The sequence below is a fragment of the Somniosus microcephalus genome, unplaced genomic scaffold, assembly GCF_052327205.1.
Source record: "Somniosus microcephalus isolate GS21.2 unplaced genomic scaffold, FLI_Smic_1.0 unresolved_chr7, whole genome shotgun sequence".
In the NCBI taxonomy this organism is placed as follows: domain Eukaryota; kingdom Metazoa; phylum Chordata; class Chondrichthyes; order Squaliformes; family Somniosidae; genus Somniosus; species Somniosus microcephalus.
Genome location: NW_028225185.1, coordinates 10,736,395 through 10,753,527, shown reverse-complemented (window position 1 = coordinate 10,753,527; position 17,133 = coordinate 10,736,395). Strand labels below are relative to the sequence as shown.

The 17,133-nt window shown below is 47.3% G+C and overlaps 1 protein-coding gene across 1 annotated transcript in view; it reads left to right on the top strand.

Moving 5' to 3' along the window:
- Positions 1–524: 524 nt before the first annotated feature.
- LOC147086522 (ras-related protein Rab-13-like) overlaps positions 525–17,133 on the top strand; it is a 61,528-nt gene continuing 44,919 nt past the window's right edge. The window contains exon 1 of the mRNA XM_085978632.1: positions 525–863. Coding sequence (XP_085834758.1) covers positions 635–863 — 229 coding nt within the window. The 5' untranslated portion in view covers positions 525–634. The remainder of the gene's footprint in view (positions 864–17,133) is intronic.

Genomic DNA, 17,133 nt, shown 5'->3' with positions numbered 1-17,133 from the left:
CTCTCAGAATGCATGGTGCAAAAATGTCGCCGACAATCAAAGGCAGGGAGCGGCCGCCTTTAAATAGCGCTCCCTCAGTCCCCTCCCGACTGCAAAAACGCTCCCCTCAACCTGTCGTTGCTAGCGGCAGGCGGTAAGGCAGGGGGGGGGGCGCCACTCAATATCCGGTCCGGGGGCGCTGCGCGCTCGACTGGCGTCACGATCAGCCGGCGCAGGAGACGGTGGCGGTAGTGTTCAGCGCCGCCGCAAAACGTCCGGCCAATTTCGCGAGCGGCGCAGACCTCGCCGCGCCCGGGCGCAAAGCAACCGCGTATTTCCCCGCCCTTAACTTTAAGCCAAATGTAAGGAAGAGTTTCTGATTGTGAAATAATATCCCAACTTACCTTCCAACCCAAACTAAAAATATCGTTGGAGGGGGAAGGGAAGCCTTTAAATTGTCTCATTAGCCGATTTATATTGGCTCCTCCCCAGGGCAACTATCAGCTTCCCCTCCCCTTTAAGAAAGTTGGGCAGAACTTTATAAAACTTTTTTTTTTTTCCCCCCCTCCCCAACTTTCTCTTTTCGATAAACAGGAAAGTCCCGTCCAATTTTAGTTTGTTTGAGTGAGTTTGAGAGGTGGTGGGGGTTTGGCCGATGTTAATAAGCAGGCGGAGGTGGAGCCATTCCTTGACTGTGAAAACAGGGAGTTCTCGTGCCTTCCCTAAAAAAAACACACAGACACACACACACAGCTCTAAAATGGCGAAAGCTTACGATTATCTCTTCAAACTGCTGCTGATCGGCGACAGCGGGGTGGGCAAGACTTGTCTGATCATCCGTTTCGCAGATGACAACTTCAACAACACTTACATCTCCACTATCGGTAAGTTTGGGAAACAGAGAAAAGAAACTTTTTTTCTCTTCCCCCCCCGCCCCCTCTCACTTTCTTTTCCTTCCTTCCCTGTCAGCTTGGGACACACCGGCCCAGTGTGTGTGTGTGTGTTATAATGCACAGACTAAACTAGACTTTTAAAATAAAGAGGTTTGGAAACTTTTAAGGCAGGGTTTCTTCTGCACTGAACTGTTGGCTGAATGAACATGCCCAGTTCCAAATCACCATTGCCCTTTCTCCTTTCGAATGTATATCCATCTAAGGCGAAAGGATTCTGATTTTTCTGCTCTCTCTCCCCCTGTCTGTTTTGCTCTCTGCTTTTAATCTGTTCTGTTGTGTTTATTGACTTGCTGGCTGGACTGTGTTTGGGCAAAAGCCACCCCTTGGCTCAGGGATACTGTACAGATGACTTGTACAGTATGAAGGAAGCACACAATATGGATCGCCCCCGGCATCCTGTTGATTCAGTGCAAATCTGTATTCATCGCCCGCTCTGCGCTGCCCTCTTGCACCCCATCCCCTCTCAACAACAACTTGCATTTGTATAGCGCCTTTAATGTAGTAAAATGTCCCAAGGCGCTTCACAGGAATATTTTAAGGCAAAAAAATTTGACACCGAGCCACATAAGGAGAAATTAGGGCAGGTGACCAAAAGCTTGGTCAAAGAGGCAGGTTTTAAGGAGCGTCTTAAAGGAGGAGAGAGAGGCGGAGAGGTTTAGGGAGGGAATTCCAGAGCTCAGGGGCCCAGGCAGCTGAAGGCACGGCCGCCAATGGTTGACCTATTAAAATCAGGGGATGCTCAAGAGGGCAGAATTGGAGGAGCGCAGAGATCTCGGGGGTGGTTGTGGGGCTGGAGGAGGTTACAGAGATAGGGAGGGGGGGGGCGAGGAGGCCACGGAGGGTTTTGAACACGAGGATGAGAATTTTGAAATCGAGGCGTTGCTTAACCAGGAGCCAATGTAGGTCAGCGAGCACAGGGGGTGATGGGTGAACGGGACTTGGTGCGAGTTAGGACACGGGCAGCCGAGTTTTGGATGACCTCAAGTTTACGTAGGGTGGAATGTGGGAGGCCGGCCAGGAGTGCGTTGGAATAGTCAAGTCTAGACTCTCCACATGGTTTAATTCGGACACCACGAGGTATATCGTGTGCCCCTTAGCTTTTGGAAAAAAAAAGGTTTGTGCTTTCAGTACTGTTCAAACGAAAAAGAAAGACTTGCATTTCTATAGCGCCTTTCACGACCACCGGACATCCCAAAGGGCTTAACAGCCAGTGAAGTACTTTGTTTTTTTCCAAGTGTAGTCACTGTTGTAATGTAGGAAACGCGGCAGCCAGTTTGCGCACAGCAAGCTCCCACAAACAGCAATGTGATAATGACCGGATCATCTGTTTTTAATTATGTTGATTGAGGGATAAATATTGGCCCCAGGACACTGGAGAGAACTCCTCCTGCTCTTCTTACAATAGTGGCCGTGGGATCTTTTACGTCCACCTGAGAGGGCAGACGGGGCCTCGGTTTAACGTCTCAACCGAAAGACGGCCCCTCCGACAGTGCGGCGCTCCCTCGGTGCCGCCCCTCCGACAGTGCGGCGCTCCCTCGGTGCCGCCCCTCCGACAGTGCGGCGCTCCCTCGGTGCCGCCCCTCCGACAGTGCGGCGCTCCCTCGGTGCCGCCCCTCCGACAGTGCGGCGCTCCCTCGGTGCCGCCCCTCCGACAGTGCGGCGCTCCCTCGGTCCCGCACTGGGAGTGTTGGCCTGGATTTTTGTGCTCAAGTCTCTGGAGAGGGGCTTGAACCCACTACCTTCTGACTCGGAGGCGAGAGTGCTGCCCACTGTTATTGATCTATTCTCAACAAATGTTACCCCCCTCCAACCCCCAAACCCTCCCCACAGCCTGCTAACTAGAATATCGCGAGCCCCTCTCTCTGAATAGCCGCACCCCAATATATATATAACTAAATATTGATCCTCAAGTATCGGTTCAACTCAGTGGGTAGCACTACCGAGGCACTGTCGGAGGTGCCGTCTTTCGGAAGAGGCATTAAACCGAGGCTCTCAGGTGGATGTAAAAGATCCCACGGCCACTATTGGAAGAAGAGCAGGGGAGTTCTCCCCGGTGTCCTGGGCAATACTACATCCTTAAACAACAATACTTTTTTTTTAAAAACAGGTTATCTGGTCATTTGTCTCATTTGCTGTTTTTTTGGGATCTTGCAGTGCAGCATTTGGCTGCCGGGTGTGTCTGCATAGTAACTCTGATGGCACTTCAGATTGGTTAGCTGTGAATCACTTTGGGATATCCTGATTACATGAAAGGCTCTATAGAAATGCGAGTCTTTGAGCACGTAATCCAGGCCGACACTCCCAGTGCAGTACTGAGGGAGCGCTGCACTGTCGGAGGGGCGGTACTGAGGGAGTGCCGCACTGTGGGAGGGGCGGTACTGAGGGAGCGCCGCACTGTCGGAGGGGCAGTACTGAGGGAGCGCCGCACTGTCGGAGGGGCAGTACTGAGGGAGCGCCGCACTGTGGGAGGGGCGGTACTGAGGGAGCGCCGCACTGTGGGAGGGGCGGTACTGAGGGAGCGCCGCACTGTCGGAGGGGCAGTACTGAGGGAGCGCCGCACTGTCGGAGGGGCGGTACTGAGGGAGCGCCGCACTGTGGGAGGGGCGGTACTGAGGGAGCGCCGCACTGTCGGAGGGGCGGTACTGAGGGAGCGCTGCACTGTCGGAGGGGCGGTACTGAGGGAGCGCCGCACTGTCGGAGGGGCAGTACTGAGGGAGCGCCGCACTGTCGGAGGGGCAGCACTGAGGGAGGGGCGGTACTAGGGTTGCAAAATTCTGGGAATTTTTAAAAGAGGAAACTTTCCATGGGAATTTTCAGGAATTTATGGGAATTTAGAGTTTTTTTGCACACTGATGGTTTTTGTCTCTGACCCTTATATTATCTTTGTCGTCAAAATAGACATACTGTTCCATACAAATAAAAACAGGCTTTCAAAACTTTATTTAGGTTATAATTTTGAACTTTATTGAACCCCCACAAAAAAGACACATCTAAAATAAAATAAAAAGAGCGTCAGCTTATTTAGCCTGTAATTTGTCCTTATTTTGTCCCTTTGAGTCTTCTACTCATGAGTCTTCTGAGTCTTCTACTCCTCATTGCTCCTCCTGATTCTCTGACTCTGGCTCTGACGTGCCCATTTCCTCCTCTGTGTCAGTGTCTAGCTGTGTGGTGGACACTTCTGTATCTGGCTCAATAAGTTGTAGGTTCGCCCGGATAGCCACCAGTTTCTCCACTCTCTTGTTAGTCAGCCTGTTGCGCACCTTTGTATGCGTATTCACAAAAAGTGACCAGTTTCGTTCAGAGGCCGCTGATGAAGGTGGGATTTGGAGTATCACCGATACAATAGGTGACAGGGCCTCAGATGCACAAAGTCCCTTCCACCAGGTATGTGCACTGATATGCTTGCATGATTCCCATATCCCATCCCCATTCCAAAGACCTTGCTTGGTAGAGAACTTTGCCAGACTTCCCAGAACTTTGCCCACATCCAGATTGAGATGGTGTGAGAGGGTAGAATCTGAGCAATTGCAGATGCTACTGGTGAGAGTAGTTTAAGGCTGCTAACCACTCTCTCTCCCAAAACACATCATCCAGCAGTATTTTCTTGATGGTGGTTTCCATATCCCCAGACTGGGATATTGCCATTTCTTGCAGCGACTCCTTACCCTCCAGAAGGCTGTTGTACATTATGACAACACCACCCCATCTAGTGTTGTTGGGCAGCTTCAGTGTGGTGTTCTTGTTCTTTGTCATTTGCTTGGAGTTGTAGGTTGCTGCAACTACCTGTTTTCCCCTGACATACTTAACAACTTGCTTGGCTCTCTTGTACAGTGCTTCCATGGTTCTCAAACCCATGATGTCCTTGAGGAGCAGGTTAAGCCCATGAGCTGCGTACCCAATAGACGTAATATGAGGGTAGGCCTCCTCCACTTGAGCCCAAGCAGCCTTCATATTCGCAGCATTGTCAGTAACTACTGCAAAGACCTTTTGTGATCCAAGATCATTGATGACCGCTTTCAGCTCATCAGCAATGTATGTGCCTGTGTGTCTGTTGTCCTTCGTGTCTGTGCTCTTGAAGAACACTGGGAGAGGAGTGGAGACGATGTAGTTTATGATGCCCTCCCCTCGTACATTTGACCACCCATCTGAGATAACTGCAACACAGTCTGCCATCGCTATTGTTTCTTTGAGCTTTCCTTGGACTCTGTTATACTCAGCCTCCAGCAAATAAGTAGACAAAGCATGTCTGGTGGGTGTAATGATATCAGCAAATAGTGATGTTATTTGCCTGTTCGATTATGATGCCTTAATAGCATGATTGCTTGTGCCTGACCAGCAGAGGTCATGTGACCAGACACCGCAGGGAAGGGCTGCACAGGAAGATAGGAAATGGGTGACCACCAGGCGGAGCAATAGAAGCAGGCAGGTAGTGCAGGAGACCCCTGTGACCATTCCCCTCTCAAACGCTTTGGATACTGTTGAGGGGGATGACTCACCAGGGGAAGGCAGCAGCAGCCGCCAACTTCCTGGCACTGGTGGTGCTCCTGCTGCCCAGGAAGGGGGGAAAAAGAGTGGGAGAGCAATAGTGGTAGGGGATTCTATAGTAAGGGGAACAGATAGGCGTTTCTGTGGCTGTAGACGTGAATCCAGGATGGTTTGTTGCCTCCCTGGTGCCAGGGTCAAGGATATCACTGAGCGGCTGCAGGGCATTCTGGAGGGGGAGGGTGAACAGCCAGTGGTCGTGGTCCACATTGGTACCAACGACATAGGTAAAAAGAGGGATGAGGTCCTGCAGCAAGAATTTAGGGAGCTAGGTGAAGGATTAAAGAGCAGGACCTCAAAGGTTGTAATCTCTGGATTACTCCCGGTGCCACGTGCTAGTGAGTATAGGAATAGGAAGATAGAACAGATGAATGCGTGGCTAAAGGGATGGTGCAGGAGGGAGGGCTTTAGTTTCCTGGATCACTGGGTCTGCTTCTGGGAAAGGTGGGACTTGTACAAGTCGGACGGTTTACACCTGAACCAGAGGGGAACCAATATCCTTGCGGGGAGGTTTGCTAGCACTGCTGGGGGGGGTTTAAACTAACTTGGCAGGGGGATGGGGTACAGAGTGGAGCTATAGTAGGGGGTGATTTACAGCCAAATACAGAGGAAAAAACAAGTCAGCTGGGAAGGCAGAGCAAATATGTGAAGGCAAAAGGGAATATGGCAGGGCTGGAAGGCATTTATTTTAATGCAAGGAGTCTTGCAAATAAGGTGGATGAACTGAAAGTGTTGTTGAACACATGGGAGTACGATATTGTTGCTATCACGGAGAAATGGTTGAGGGAGGGTCAGGACTGGCAGCTCAATATTCTGGGGTATAGAATCTTCAGGCGAGACAGGGGGGTGTAAAAGGGGAGGGGGTGTTGCAATATTAATTAAGGAGTCAATTACTGCTGTAAGGAGGGATGATATATTAGCGGGTTCCTCTAATGAGGCCATATGGGTAGAACTTAAAAACAAAAAGGGGGCAAGCACTTTGCTGGGAGTGTACTATAGGCCCCCAAACAGTCAGGGGGAGATAGAGGAACAGATATGTAGGCAAATCTCAGAAAAGTGCGAAAATAATAGTGGGGGATTTCAACTTCCCCAATATTAATTGGGATAGTCAGAGTGTGAAAGGCTTGGAGGGTGCAGAATTCTTAAAGTGCATCCAGGAGAGCTTTTTGAGCCAACATGTATAAAGTCCTACAAGAGAGGGGGCGGTACTGGACCTAATTCTGGGGAATGTAGCCGGGCAAGTGGTGGAAGTATCAGTAGGAGAGCATTTTGGCGACAGTGACCATAATTCGGTGAGATTTAAGGTGGTCATGGAAAAAGACAAAGACGGCCCGGAAATAAGGGTTCTAAATTGGGGGAAGGCCGATTTTAATATGATAAGGCAGGATCTGGCCAAAGTGGACTGGGAGCAGCTACTTATAGGAAAATCCACATCAAAACAGTGGGAGACTTTCAGAAGGGAAATAGAGAGAGTACAACGCCAACATGTTCCTGTAAGGGTCAAGGGTGGGACCAACAAGCAAAGGGAACCTTGGATGACAAGGGATATACAAAAATGCATTAGAAATAAAAGGGGGGCTTTTGGCAGTTACTAAAGACAGAAGAAGCCCTAGAGGAGTATAAAAAGTGCAGGGGCATACTTAAAAAAGAAATTAGGAGGGCGAGGAGGGGCCATGAAATAACACTGGCGAGCAAAATAAAGGAAAATCCTAAGATGTTTTATAAGTATATTAAGGGCAAGAGGATAACCAGGGAAAGGGTAGGGCCCATTAGGGACCAAAGTGGCAATCTGTGTGTAGAGCCAGATGATGTAGGTGGGGTTTTAAATGAATTTTTTGCATCTGTGTTCACTATGGAGAAAGACGATGCAGACATAGAAATCGGGCAAGGGGACTGTGACATACTTGAACATATTAGCATCGAGAGGGAGGAGGTGCTAGCGGTTTTAGCAGGCCAAAAAGTGGATAAATCCCCAGGCCCGGACGAGATGTATCCCAGGCTGCTGTGGGAGGCAAAGGAGGAGATTGCAGGGGCTCTGACACAAATTTTCAGAACCTCTCTGGCCACAGGGGATGTACCAGAAGACTGGAGAACAGCTAATATAGTACCATTATTCAAGAAGGGTAGCAGGGATAAACCAGGGAATTACAGGCCAGTGAGCCTAACATCTGTGGTAGGGAAATTATTGGAAAAAATTCTGAGGGACAAAATTAGTCTCCACTTGGAGAGGCAAGGATTAATCGGGGATAGTCAGCATAGCTTTGTCAAGGGTAAATCATGTCTGACAAATCTGATTGAATTTTTCGAGGGGGTGACTAGGGGGGTGGATGAGGGAAATGCTGTGGATGTGGTTTACATGGACTTCAGTAAAGCTTTTGACAAAGTCCCGCATAGGAGACTGGTCAAGAAGGTAAGAGCCCATGGGATCCAGGGTGCCTTGGCACGTTGGATCCTAAACTGGCTGAGTGGCAGGAGGCAGAGGGTGATGGTCGAAGGTTGCTTTTGTGACTGGAAGCCTGTGTCCAGTGGGGTACCTCAGGGATCGGTGCTTGGTCCCTTGTTGTTTGTGATCTACATAAATGATTTGGATGAGAATGTAAAAGGTATGATCAGTAAGTTCGCAGATGACACGAAAATTGGTGGGGTGGTAAATTGCGAGGAGGAAAGCCTCAGGCTACAGGACGATATAAACGGGTTGGTCAGATGGGCGGAAAAGTGGCAAATGGAATTTAACCCTGAAAAGTGCGAGGTGATGCATTTTGGACGGACAAATAAGGCAAGGGAATACACAATGAGTGGTAGGACCCTAGGAAGTACAGAGGGTCAGAGGGACCTTGGTGTACATGTACATAGATCCCTGAAGGCAGCGGAACAGGTAGATAAGGTGGTTAAAAAGGCATATGGGATACTTGCCTTCATTAGCCGAGGCATAGAATATAAGAGCAGGGAGGTTATGATGGAGCTGTACAAAACGCTGGTGAGGCCACAGCTGGAGTACTGTGTGCAGTTCTGGTCGCCTCACTATAGGAAGGATGTGATTGCTTTGGAGAGGGTGCAGAGAAGATTCACCAGGATGTTACCTGGGATGGAGCGCCTCAGCTATGAAGAAAGACTAAACAGGCTGGGGTTGTTTTCCTTGGAGCAAAGAAGGCTGAGGGGGGACCTGATTGAGGTGTACAAAATGATGAGGGGCATAGATAGGGTAGATAAAGAGGAACTTTTCCCCTTAGTAGGGGGGCCAATAACAAGGGGGCATAGATTCAGGGTAAGGGGCAGGAGATTTAGAGGGGATTTGAGGAGGAACTTTTTCACCCAGAGGGTGGTTGGAATGTGGAACTCAATGCCTAAAAGGGTGGTAGAGGCAGGAACCCTCACAACATTCAAGAAGCATTTGGATGAGCACTTGAAATGCCATTGCACACAAGGCTATGGACCAAATGCTGGAAAATGGGATTAGACTGGACAGGGATGGATGGGCGGCGCAGACACGATGGGCCGAAGGGCCTCTTTCTGTGCTGTAAAACTCTATGACTCTATGACAAGCAGGCTGAGAGTTTTTAGTTTCACTTTAGCTGGAGCTGAAGCAAGGTCTCCTGTAAAAAGCTGTATAAAGTCTTGAACAAACCTTAGATTAAAAGTCATTCTCTTTTATAAATGTCTCCTCATTGAACCCACAAAAAAATCAATACATGGTGTCAGAAGTGGATGAAAGAGAATCGGGAAAAAAAAAAAAATCGAAAAAAATAAAATAAAAATCGGAAGTTGAATCAGCTCTCCACAGATTAGCAAGCCAAAAGAGAAAATCGTTACTTACCTTGGAGAATAGCTAACAAAGTGGAAAAAATGGAAGGATTACACCCACCAGCGACGCTTCAGTTGTCAGGTAATGTGGCCGAAAATTGGAGAAAGTTCAAACTGCATTTGGGGTTGTATTTAGCGGCAATCGGAGCTGACGAGAAAAGTGATAAACAGAAATCGTCCGTGTTCTTACATGTCGTGGGTGATGAAGCGCTCGAGGTGTATAATAACTTCACATTTGATGTTGATGCAGACAAAATGAAGCTAGATAAAATAATGGAACAGTTTGAGGCCTACTGCATACCTAAATGCAACGTGACCTTTGAGAGGCACAAATTTTTCACGTGTACAGAAAATCGGCGAGACTATTGATCAGTATGTGACTGAACTGAGAAACCGAAGCAAATCGTGTGAATTTGGGGGACTCACAGACTCGCTGATAAAAGACAGACTGGTGTGTGGTATTCCAGATAATGGTCTAAAGGAAAGACTGCTAAGAGAGCAAGATCTAGACCTGGGAAAAGCCATAGCACTGTGTAGAGCTACAGAGACTGTGAAGTTGCAGGCAAAGGAGCTGTTCAGTGACAGTAGCTGCAACGTGGATGCAGTGAGAAAAAACGGATACAAACCGTTTAACAAAGAGAGCGCCAATGTGAAAAAAGAGACGTGGCCAGCAAACGAAAATGAAAGGGACAATCGGAAGTCATGTAGTCGATGCGGTACACAGCATCCACCAAGAAAGTGTCCAGCATATGGTAAAACATGCAATAGATGCAACAAAAACAACCATTATGCCCGTTGCTGTAAGAACCAAGCGCAACAAAGCAAGGTCCATACAGTAGATGAAAGCGAGATAGAGGAATTCTATGTAGATGTGGTGTCAGAAAACAAAAAAGAAGAAAGAGACTGGATGTTGACACTAAAAGTGAACGACATACACATTCCATTTAAATTGGATACTGGAGCACAAGTTAATGTGATATCAGAGACCGATTTTAAGAGAATTAGACCCAGACCAAAATTACATGGAATACAAGTGAAAGTGACCGGATACTCAGGTACTGATATACCAGTGAAAGGAAAATGCATTGTCAAAGTAACACACAAGGACAGAGAGCACACGCTAGCATTAATCGTGGTGCCAAAGGAGGTGCAAGCCATACTAGGTTTAAAAGCCTGTGAGAGACTGAATTACCATCTCGTCTAGCTTCTAATCTCTTTTACTTCTTTTGGTTCTTTTATTCTTTTGTCCGATCGCAGCCCTGCCTTCGATCTAGTTCCTTTTCTCTCCAGTTTTGAAGAAGGGTCAAACCCGAAACGTCAACTCCAATTTCTCTCCACGGATGTTGCCTGACCTGCTGAGTTTTTCCAGCATTTTCTGTTATTATTTCTGGTAAAGAGAGTCCTCGTTGTGGAAAGCGAAGGAGAGACAGTCTATGATGAACTCAAGAAAGAGTACAAAGACCTATTTAAGGGCCTAGGCTGCATTCCAGGAGAACACACGATCAGAGTAGATAAAAGTATGACACCGGTCATACATCCATGCAGAAAAGTTCCGTTTGCTCTTCAAAAGCAACTGAAGGCAGAGTTGGACAGGATGGAAAGCCTGAACGTGATTCAGAAGATAGATGAGCCAACTGAGTGGATGAGTTCCCTCGTCGTAGTGGACAAAAAGAATGGAAAGCTCAATTTGCCTGGATCCAAGAGATCTAAACAGAGCAATAAAGAGAGAGCACTTCAAGCTTCCTACACGTGAGGAAATCATGGCACAGTTTGCAAATGCAAAATATTTCAGCAAGTTAGATGCATCCTCAGGATTTTGGCAGATGAAGCTGGACGAAGCAAGTTCAAGACTGTGCATGTTCAACACTCTATATGGCAGATACAGATTCCTAAGGTTACCATTTGGCATTGCCTCAACTCCTGAAGTGTATCACAAGACTATCCATATGATCTATGAGCACCTGGAGGGAGTTGATACATCAATGGATGACATCATAGTATGGGGAACCACGAGAACTGAGCATGACGAGAGACTGAAAAAAGTGCTGGAAGCAACAAGGAAAACAAACCTGAAGCTGAATAGAGAGAAATGCCAGCTCGGGGTGACAGAACTGACATTCGTGGGAGATATCCTTAGCAGTGAGGGCATCAGACCAGATCCCAGAAAGGTGTCCGCCATTGAGAATATGCCAAGGCCACAATGCAAAAAGGACGTGCAGAGGTTTAATGGAATGATCAACTACATGGGTAAATTCATATCCAACCTCTCAGGAAAAAATAGCGCCACTGAGAAGACTAACTGAAAAGAACATAGAATGGGAATGGAATCATGAGCATGAGAAGTCATGGAGCGATCTAAAGAAACTGCTCACAGAGGAACCAGTTCTGAGGTTTTATGACCCAGCAAGACCCATCAAGATATCATCAGATGCATCACAGAGTGGGCTCGGTGCCGTTCTTCTGCAACAATATGACCGCTGGAAAACTATTGCATATGCATCGCACTCAATGACAGACGCGGAGACGCGATATGCTCAAATAGAAAAGGAGCTGCTCAGCATCACATACGCCTGTGAAAGATTTCACCAGTTTGTGGCAGGACAAGCAATCCGTGTAGAGACTGACCATAAACCCTTGATTGCATTGTTCCAAAAGCCACTGAATAGCTGTCCGCTTAGAATACAAAGAATGATGATCAGGCTGCAACGCTATACACTGAATGTTGCGTACACACCGGGTAAGCTGATGTATACAGCAGACACGTTGTCCAGAGCTGTTGACCCAAGTGAGCCCGCAAACACCACAATGGATGAAAAAGTGAACGCCTACGTGGACATGATCACAAGTGCACTGCCCATAGCAGATGCAAAAATGGAGCTCGTAAAGACTGAGACAAACAAAGATGAAACAATGAGACGACTGAGGAAAAGCACCTTGGATGGATGGCCCAACATGAAGCAAGACTGCTCACCTGACATAGTTCCGCCCTGCAGTTCCAGTACTCTGCTATCAGTGGTCGAAGACATCATCTACAAAGGAAATAAAATAGTTATCCGAAAGAGCCTGAGAAAAGAGATGCTAAAAAAGATCCATGGAGGACATCTGGGAATCAAAGTGTAAGAAAAGAGCACGAGAGGTGATGTACTGGCCACGAATCAACCAAGATGTGACAAATGAGGTGTCAAACTGCACAATATGCCTGAAATATTGAGCAAGCAATCCGGTAGAACCACTAAAGCCACACCCAGCACCAGACAGACCTTACCAGAAGGTAGGCGCTGACCTATTCGTATGTCAAGGGAAGGACTATCTTGTCGTCACAGACTATTACTCCCTGTATCCAGAGGTTTGTAGACTGTACACCACCACTGCAGAAGCTGTGATAAGAAGTATGAAAGCCATATTCTCCAGACATGGCATGGCAAGCGAGGTCTTCACAGATAACGGACCCCAGTTTAACAATGCAAATTTCCGACACTTTGCCAAAGAGTGGGACTTTGTCCACACAACGTCAAGTCCTCACTATCCACAGTCCAATGGATTAGTGGAAAAATCGGTCCAGACAGTGAAAAGACTGATGTACAAGGCAAAAGACAGTGGAACTGACTTCTACCAAAGCATGCTTGTATACCGCACAACGCCGCTCGAGTGTGGTATGTCACCAGCCCAACTCCTGATGGGACGTCGGCTAAGGTCAAACCTACCCATCCCGGAGAACCTCCTGAAAACAAAGGAGGGGGAGAAAGTGAGGAAGTTCAAAGAACAACAGAAAGAAAAGCAAAAGTACTATTATGACAGAGGAACACAAAACCTACCTGAACTCCACACTGGTGACCGAGTAAGGTTCAAAGACAAAACAAACACATGGACTGAGAAGGGAACTGTCCTGAGTGAAGTTCAACCAAGATCATACACCATTCAGACAGATGAGGGTGTTGTTCTGAGAAGAAATCGTCGATCTTCTCATGGAACCAGCCACAGCCGGTCAAGAGACTGATACTGTTGAACAACCTGATCACACAGCTGAGAACACATCATCTGAGGCAACAACTCAGATTCAAGGACAATCGATCATAAAATCCTCAAGACACGTGAAGCCTCCTGAGAGACTCATTGAGCAAATTTAAGGACTATTGTTATAGAAGGAAGTAATGTTATCTTATTCTTTCTTCAAGTTCTAGTGTATTGACATATTTCATGTGAACACACAAAGCAAGGTTAAAAAACCTTGATAATGATAATGTAAGTTCATTAAGTGTTAGTTAAAATGCAGATTAATACAAAGAAAACATGTTGTTAGTTAAAAGTAAAATACTTTTGTTTTAAGAAAGGGAGATGTAATGATATCAGCAAATAGTGATGTTATTTGCCTGTTCAATTATGATGCCTTAATAGCATGATTGCAGGTATTGATTGCTTGTGCCTGACCCAGAGGTCATGTGACCAGACAAGCAGGCTGAGAGTTTTTAGTTTCACCTTTAGCTGGAGCTGAAGCAAGGTCTCCTGTAAAAAGCTGTATAAAGTCTTGAACAAACCTTAGATTAAAAGTCATTCTCTTTTTTATAAATGTCTCATCATTGAACCCACAAAGAAATCAATACAGTGGGAGGACAGTATGCAGGGTGAATAACATTGAAAAATCTCTTCCAGTACACATTGGCTGTGAGCATGAGGGGTGAGCCTGTTGCATATACAGCTCGAGCAAGGCACTCATCTGCATTCTTCTGGCTATGGTTATCCATTGTATCAAAGAACCTTCCAAGTGGGCCAGGAGTTGCTGATGATAAGGAGCCTGATGCTGAATGAGAACCATCATCTTCTTGAATGGAAGCAGAGGAACTCTGGGCTGACTGCTGTGAGCTTTGAGTGAAGTTGTTGCATTTGGATAAATGCTGCTGCATCTCTGTGGCATTCTTTACATATGTCTTTCTACAGTGTTTGCACATGTACACAGTCTTTCCATCTTTAATGCCTGGGGTAAAATCCTTCCACACATCCGACGGTAAACGTGGCATTGTTCTATGCAGAGAAATAAAGGGCATTCATCTCTGTGTCGAACTGCGGTCGATCAGCACGATTGCAACAGGGTGAGTACATTTTTGCTGATGCTCCATGTGATGGAAGCATGACCTGTACACACACGATGCTACATCACCAATAGTGTATTATTTTGTATATTTTAAATTGAAGGACAACAGAGTTCAACAAGTAACTGGTTTATTTGGTATAAAGTCTGATTTACTTACTGCATCATCACAACATCAGCAGAAAACAAAATGACTTCCCTCAGGACCCCTAACCTGGATCTTAAAAAAACTATAGCAGTCTTACAGATGCCTGCAGGCCAATCACAATTTGATATGCAAATATTACAAATAGAGGGAGCTAATCGCTCATCCACTCATCCAACCAATCAGGACACATTTGTTCACAGTCACACACAAAACTTGTAATTATTAAAACAAGCCAAGTAAGAAGATAAACATATATTGATTAAGAAATTCCTTAATAATTAAGATTCCATCTCTGTTAGTAATTTTAAGAGAGGACCTGTGGGGGGGAAAAAAAAAAAGAAAAATACAAAAAAAACAATATTATGCTAGCATGTGCTTTTTTGGGCAAAATTCCCAAGCTAAACTTCCCGTGGAAAATTTCTGGAAATTTACCGGAAACTTTCCACCCCTTTGCAACCCTAGGCGGTACTGAGGGAGCGCCGCACTGTCGGAGGGGCGGTACTGAGGGAGCGCCGCACTGTCGGAGGGGCGGTACTGAGGGAGCGCCGCACTGTCAGCGGTGCCGTCTTTCGGATGAGACATCAAACCGAGGTCCCGTCTGCCCTCTCGGGTGGACGTAAAAGACCCCACGGCCACTATTGGAAGAAGAGCAGGGGGAGTTCTCCCCGGTGTCCTGCGGCCAATATTTATCCCTCAACCAACATCACTAAAAAACATGATCTGGTCATTATCACATTGCTGTTTGTGGGATCTCACTGTGCTTCGCTTTGGGACATCCTGAAGGGGCTATATAAATGCAAATGCTGTCTTTCTTTTCACTATAACTGCAATTAAAGTCTGACCTGTGATGTAGGAGCCACTCAGCATCGATCCAGGACTTGAGGGAGTGTGTAAAACTCTGCAGGACAATTATTTAAAAAAAAAAACTACTGCTTTTTATTTCCCCGGCCTCTCCTGCTGACTAATATGGGGTAAAAGAAAGAAAGACTTGCATTTCTCCAGCGCCTTTCACCACTCCAGGACGTCCCAAAGCGCTTTGCAGCCAATGAAGTACTTTTTTTGAAGTGTGGTCACTGTTGTAGTGTAGGAAACGCGGCAGCCAGTTTGCGCACAGCAAGCTCCCACAAACAGCAATGTGATAATGACCAGATCATCTGTTTTAGTGATGTTGATTGAGGGATAAATATTGGGCCCAGGACACCAGGGAGAACTCCCCCTGCTCTTCTTCCAAATAGTGACCGTGGGATCTTTTACGTCCACCTGAGAGGGGAGACGGGGGTCTCGGTTTAACGCCTCATCCGTGCGATCGTACCGCGAAGCGCCCCGCGACGTTTTACTACGTTAGAGGCGCTATGTAAATGCAGGTGGTTGCTGTCTGGAAAGCATTGCTGCTGTTAGACTTTGGCCGCTCAGCCCAGAGTACAGACGTGAGTGAATCGAAACCACAGACGTGCGCAAGACCCCTTTTAATGAGTTTTTTAAGTGCGGTTTTTAAATTGAAGGGCGACCGTACAGGACCAGACCGGGATTGGGAACAGTTCTGGTCACCTCATTACAGGAAGTACAGATGTGATCGCACTGGAGAGGGTGCAGAGGAGATTTACGAGTGTCATCTTTTTATTGAACCAAATTACCTGTAAATTAACTGTAACTTAACAAAACTTTAAATAAATCTTAACAAATTAAACTAAAATTCGGTTTGCCAGGGTGACGATGCACTCCAGTCTCCGCGGCGCCCACCGGTCTCAGGAGACCTCGAGCCTGCCGGCGGGCACAGAGTGCTCCATCTCCAGGGCCACTTGGCCGCGGAAGAGAGGCAGGCAATCGGGCCGGATGACCCCCTCGACCGCCCGCCCCGCTGCCTGGACCTATTAATGGCCACTTTGGCCAGGCCCAGGAGCAGTCCTACGAGGGGGTCCCCCCGACCCTGCCCACTCCCCTCCGCACCGGGTGACCGAAGATCAGGAGCGTGGGACTGAAGTGCAGCCAAAAATCGAGGAGCAGCCCCTTTAAGTAATGAGAGATTTACCAGGATGTTGCACCCCAAGACTGGAGAACTTTAGCGATGAGGAAAGATTGGATAGGCTGGGGTTGTTTTCTTTGGAACAGAGGAGGCTGAGGGGAGATTTAATTGAGGTGTATAAAATTATGAGGGGCCTGGATAGAGTGGATAGAAAGGACCTATTTCCCTTAGCAGAGAGGTCAAGAACCAGGGGGCAGAGATTGAAAGTAATTGGGAGAAGGATTAGAGGGGAGTTGAGGAGAACTTTTCTCACTCAGAGGGTGGTGGGGGTCTGGAACTCGCTGCCTGAAAGGGAGGTCGAGGCAGAAATCCTCATTTAAAAAGTACTTGGATATACACTTGAAGTGCAGGAACCTACAGGGCTACGGATCAAGAGCTGGAAAGTGGGATTAGGCCGGAGGGCTCTTTTTCAGCCGGCACGGACACGATGGGCCGAACGGCCTCCTCCTGTGCCGTACATTTCTATGAGAAAATAGGGGAGATGAGACCAATCCGAAGGAGTTGGTTAGGGGTAACACCACACTCGGGTGCTAAGTATCGGCAGGAGGAGGGGAAGGCTGGGGGAGATGAGGAGTTCCTGGGAAAGAATTGAGTTCAAGTG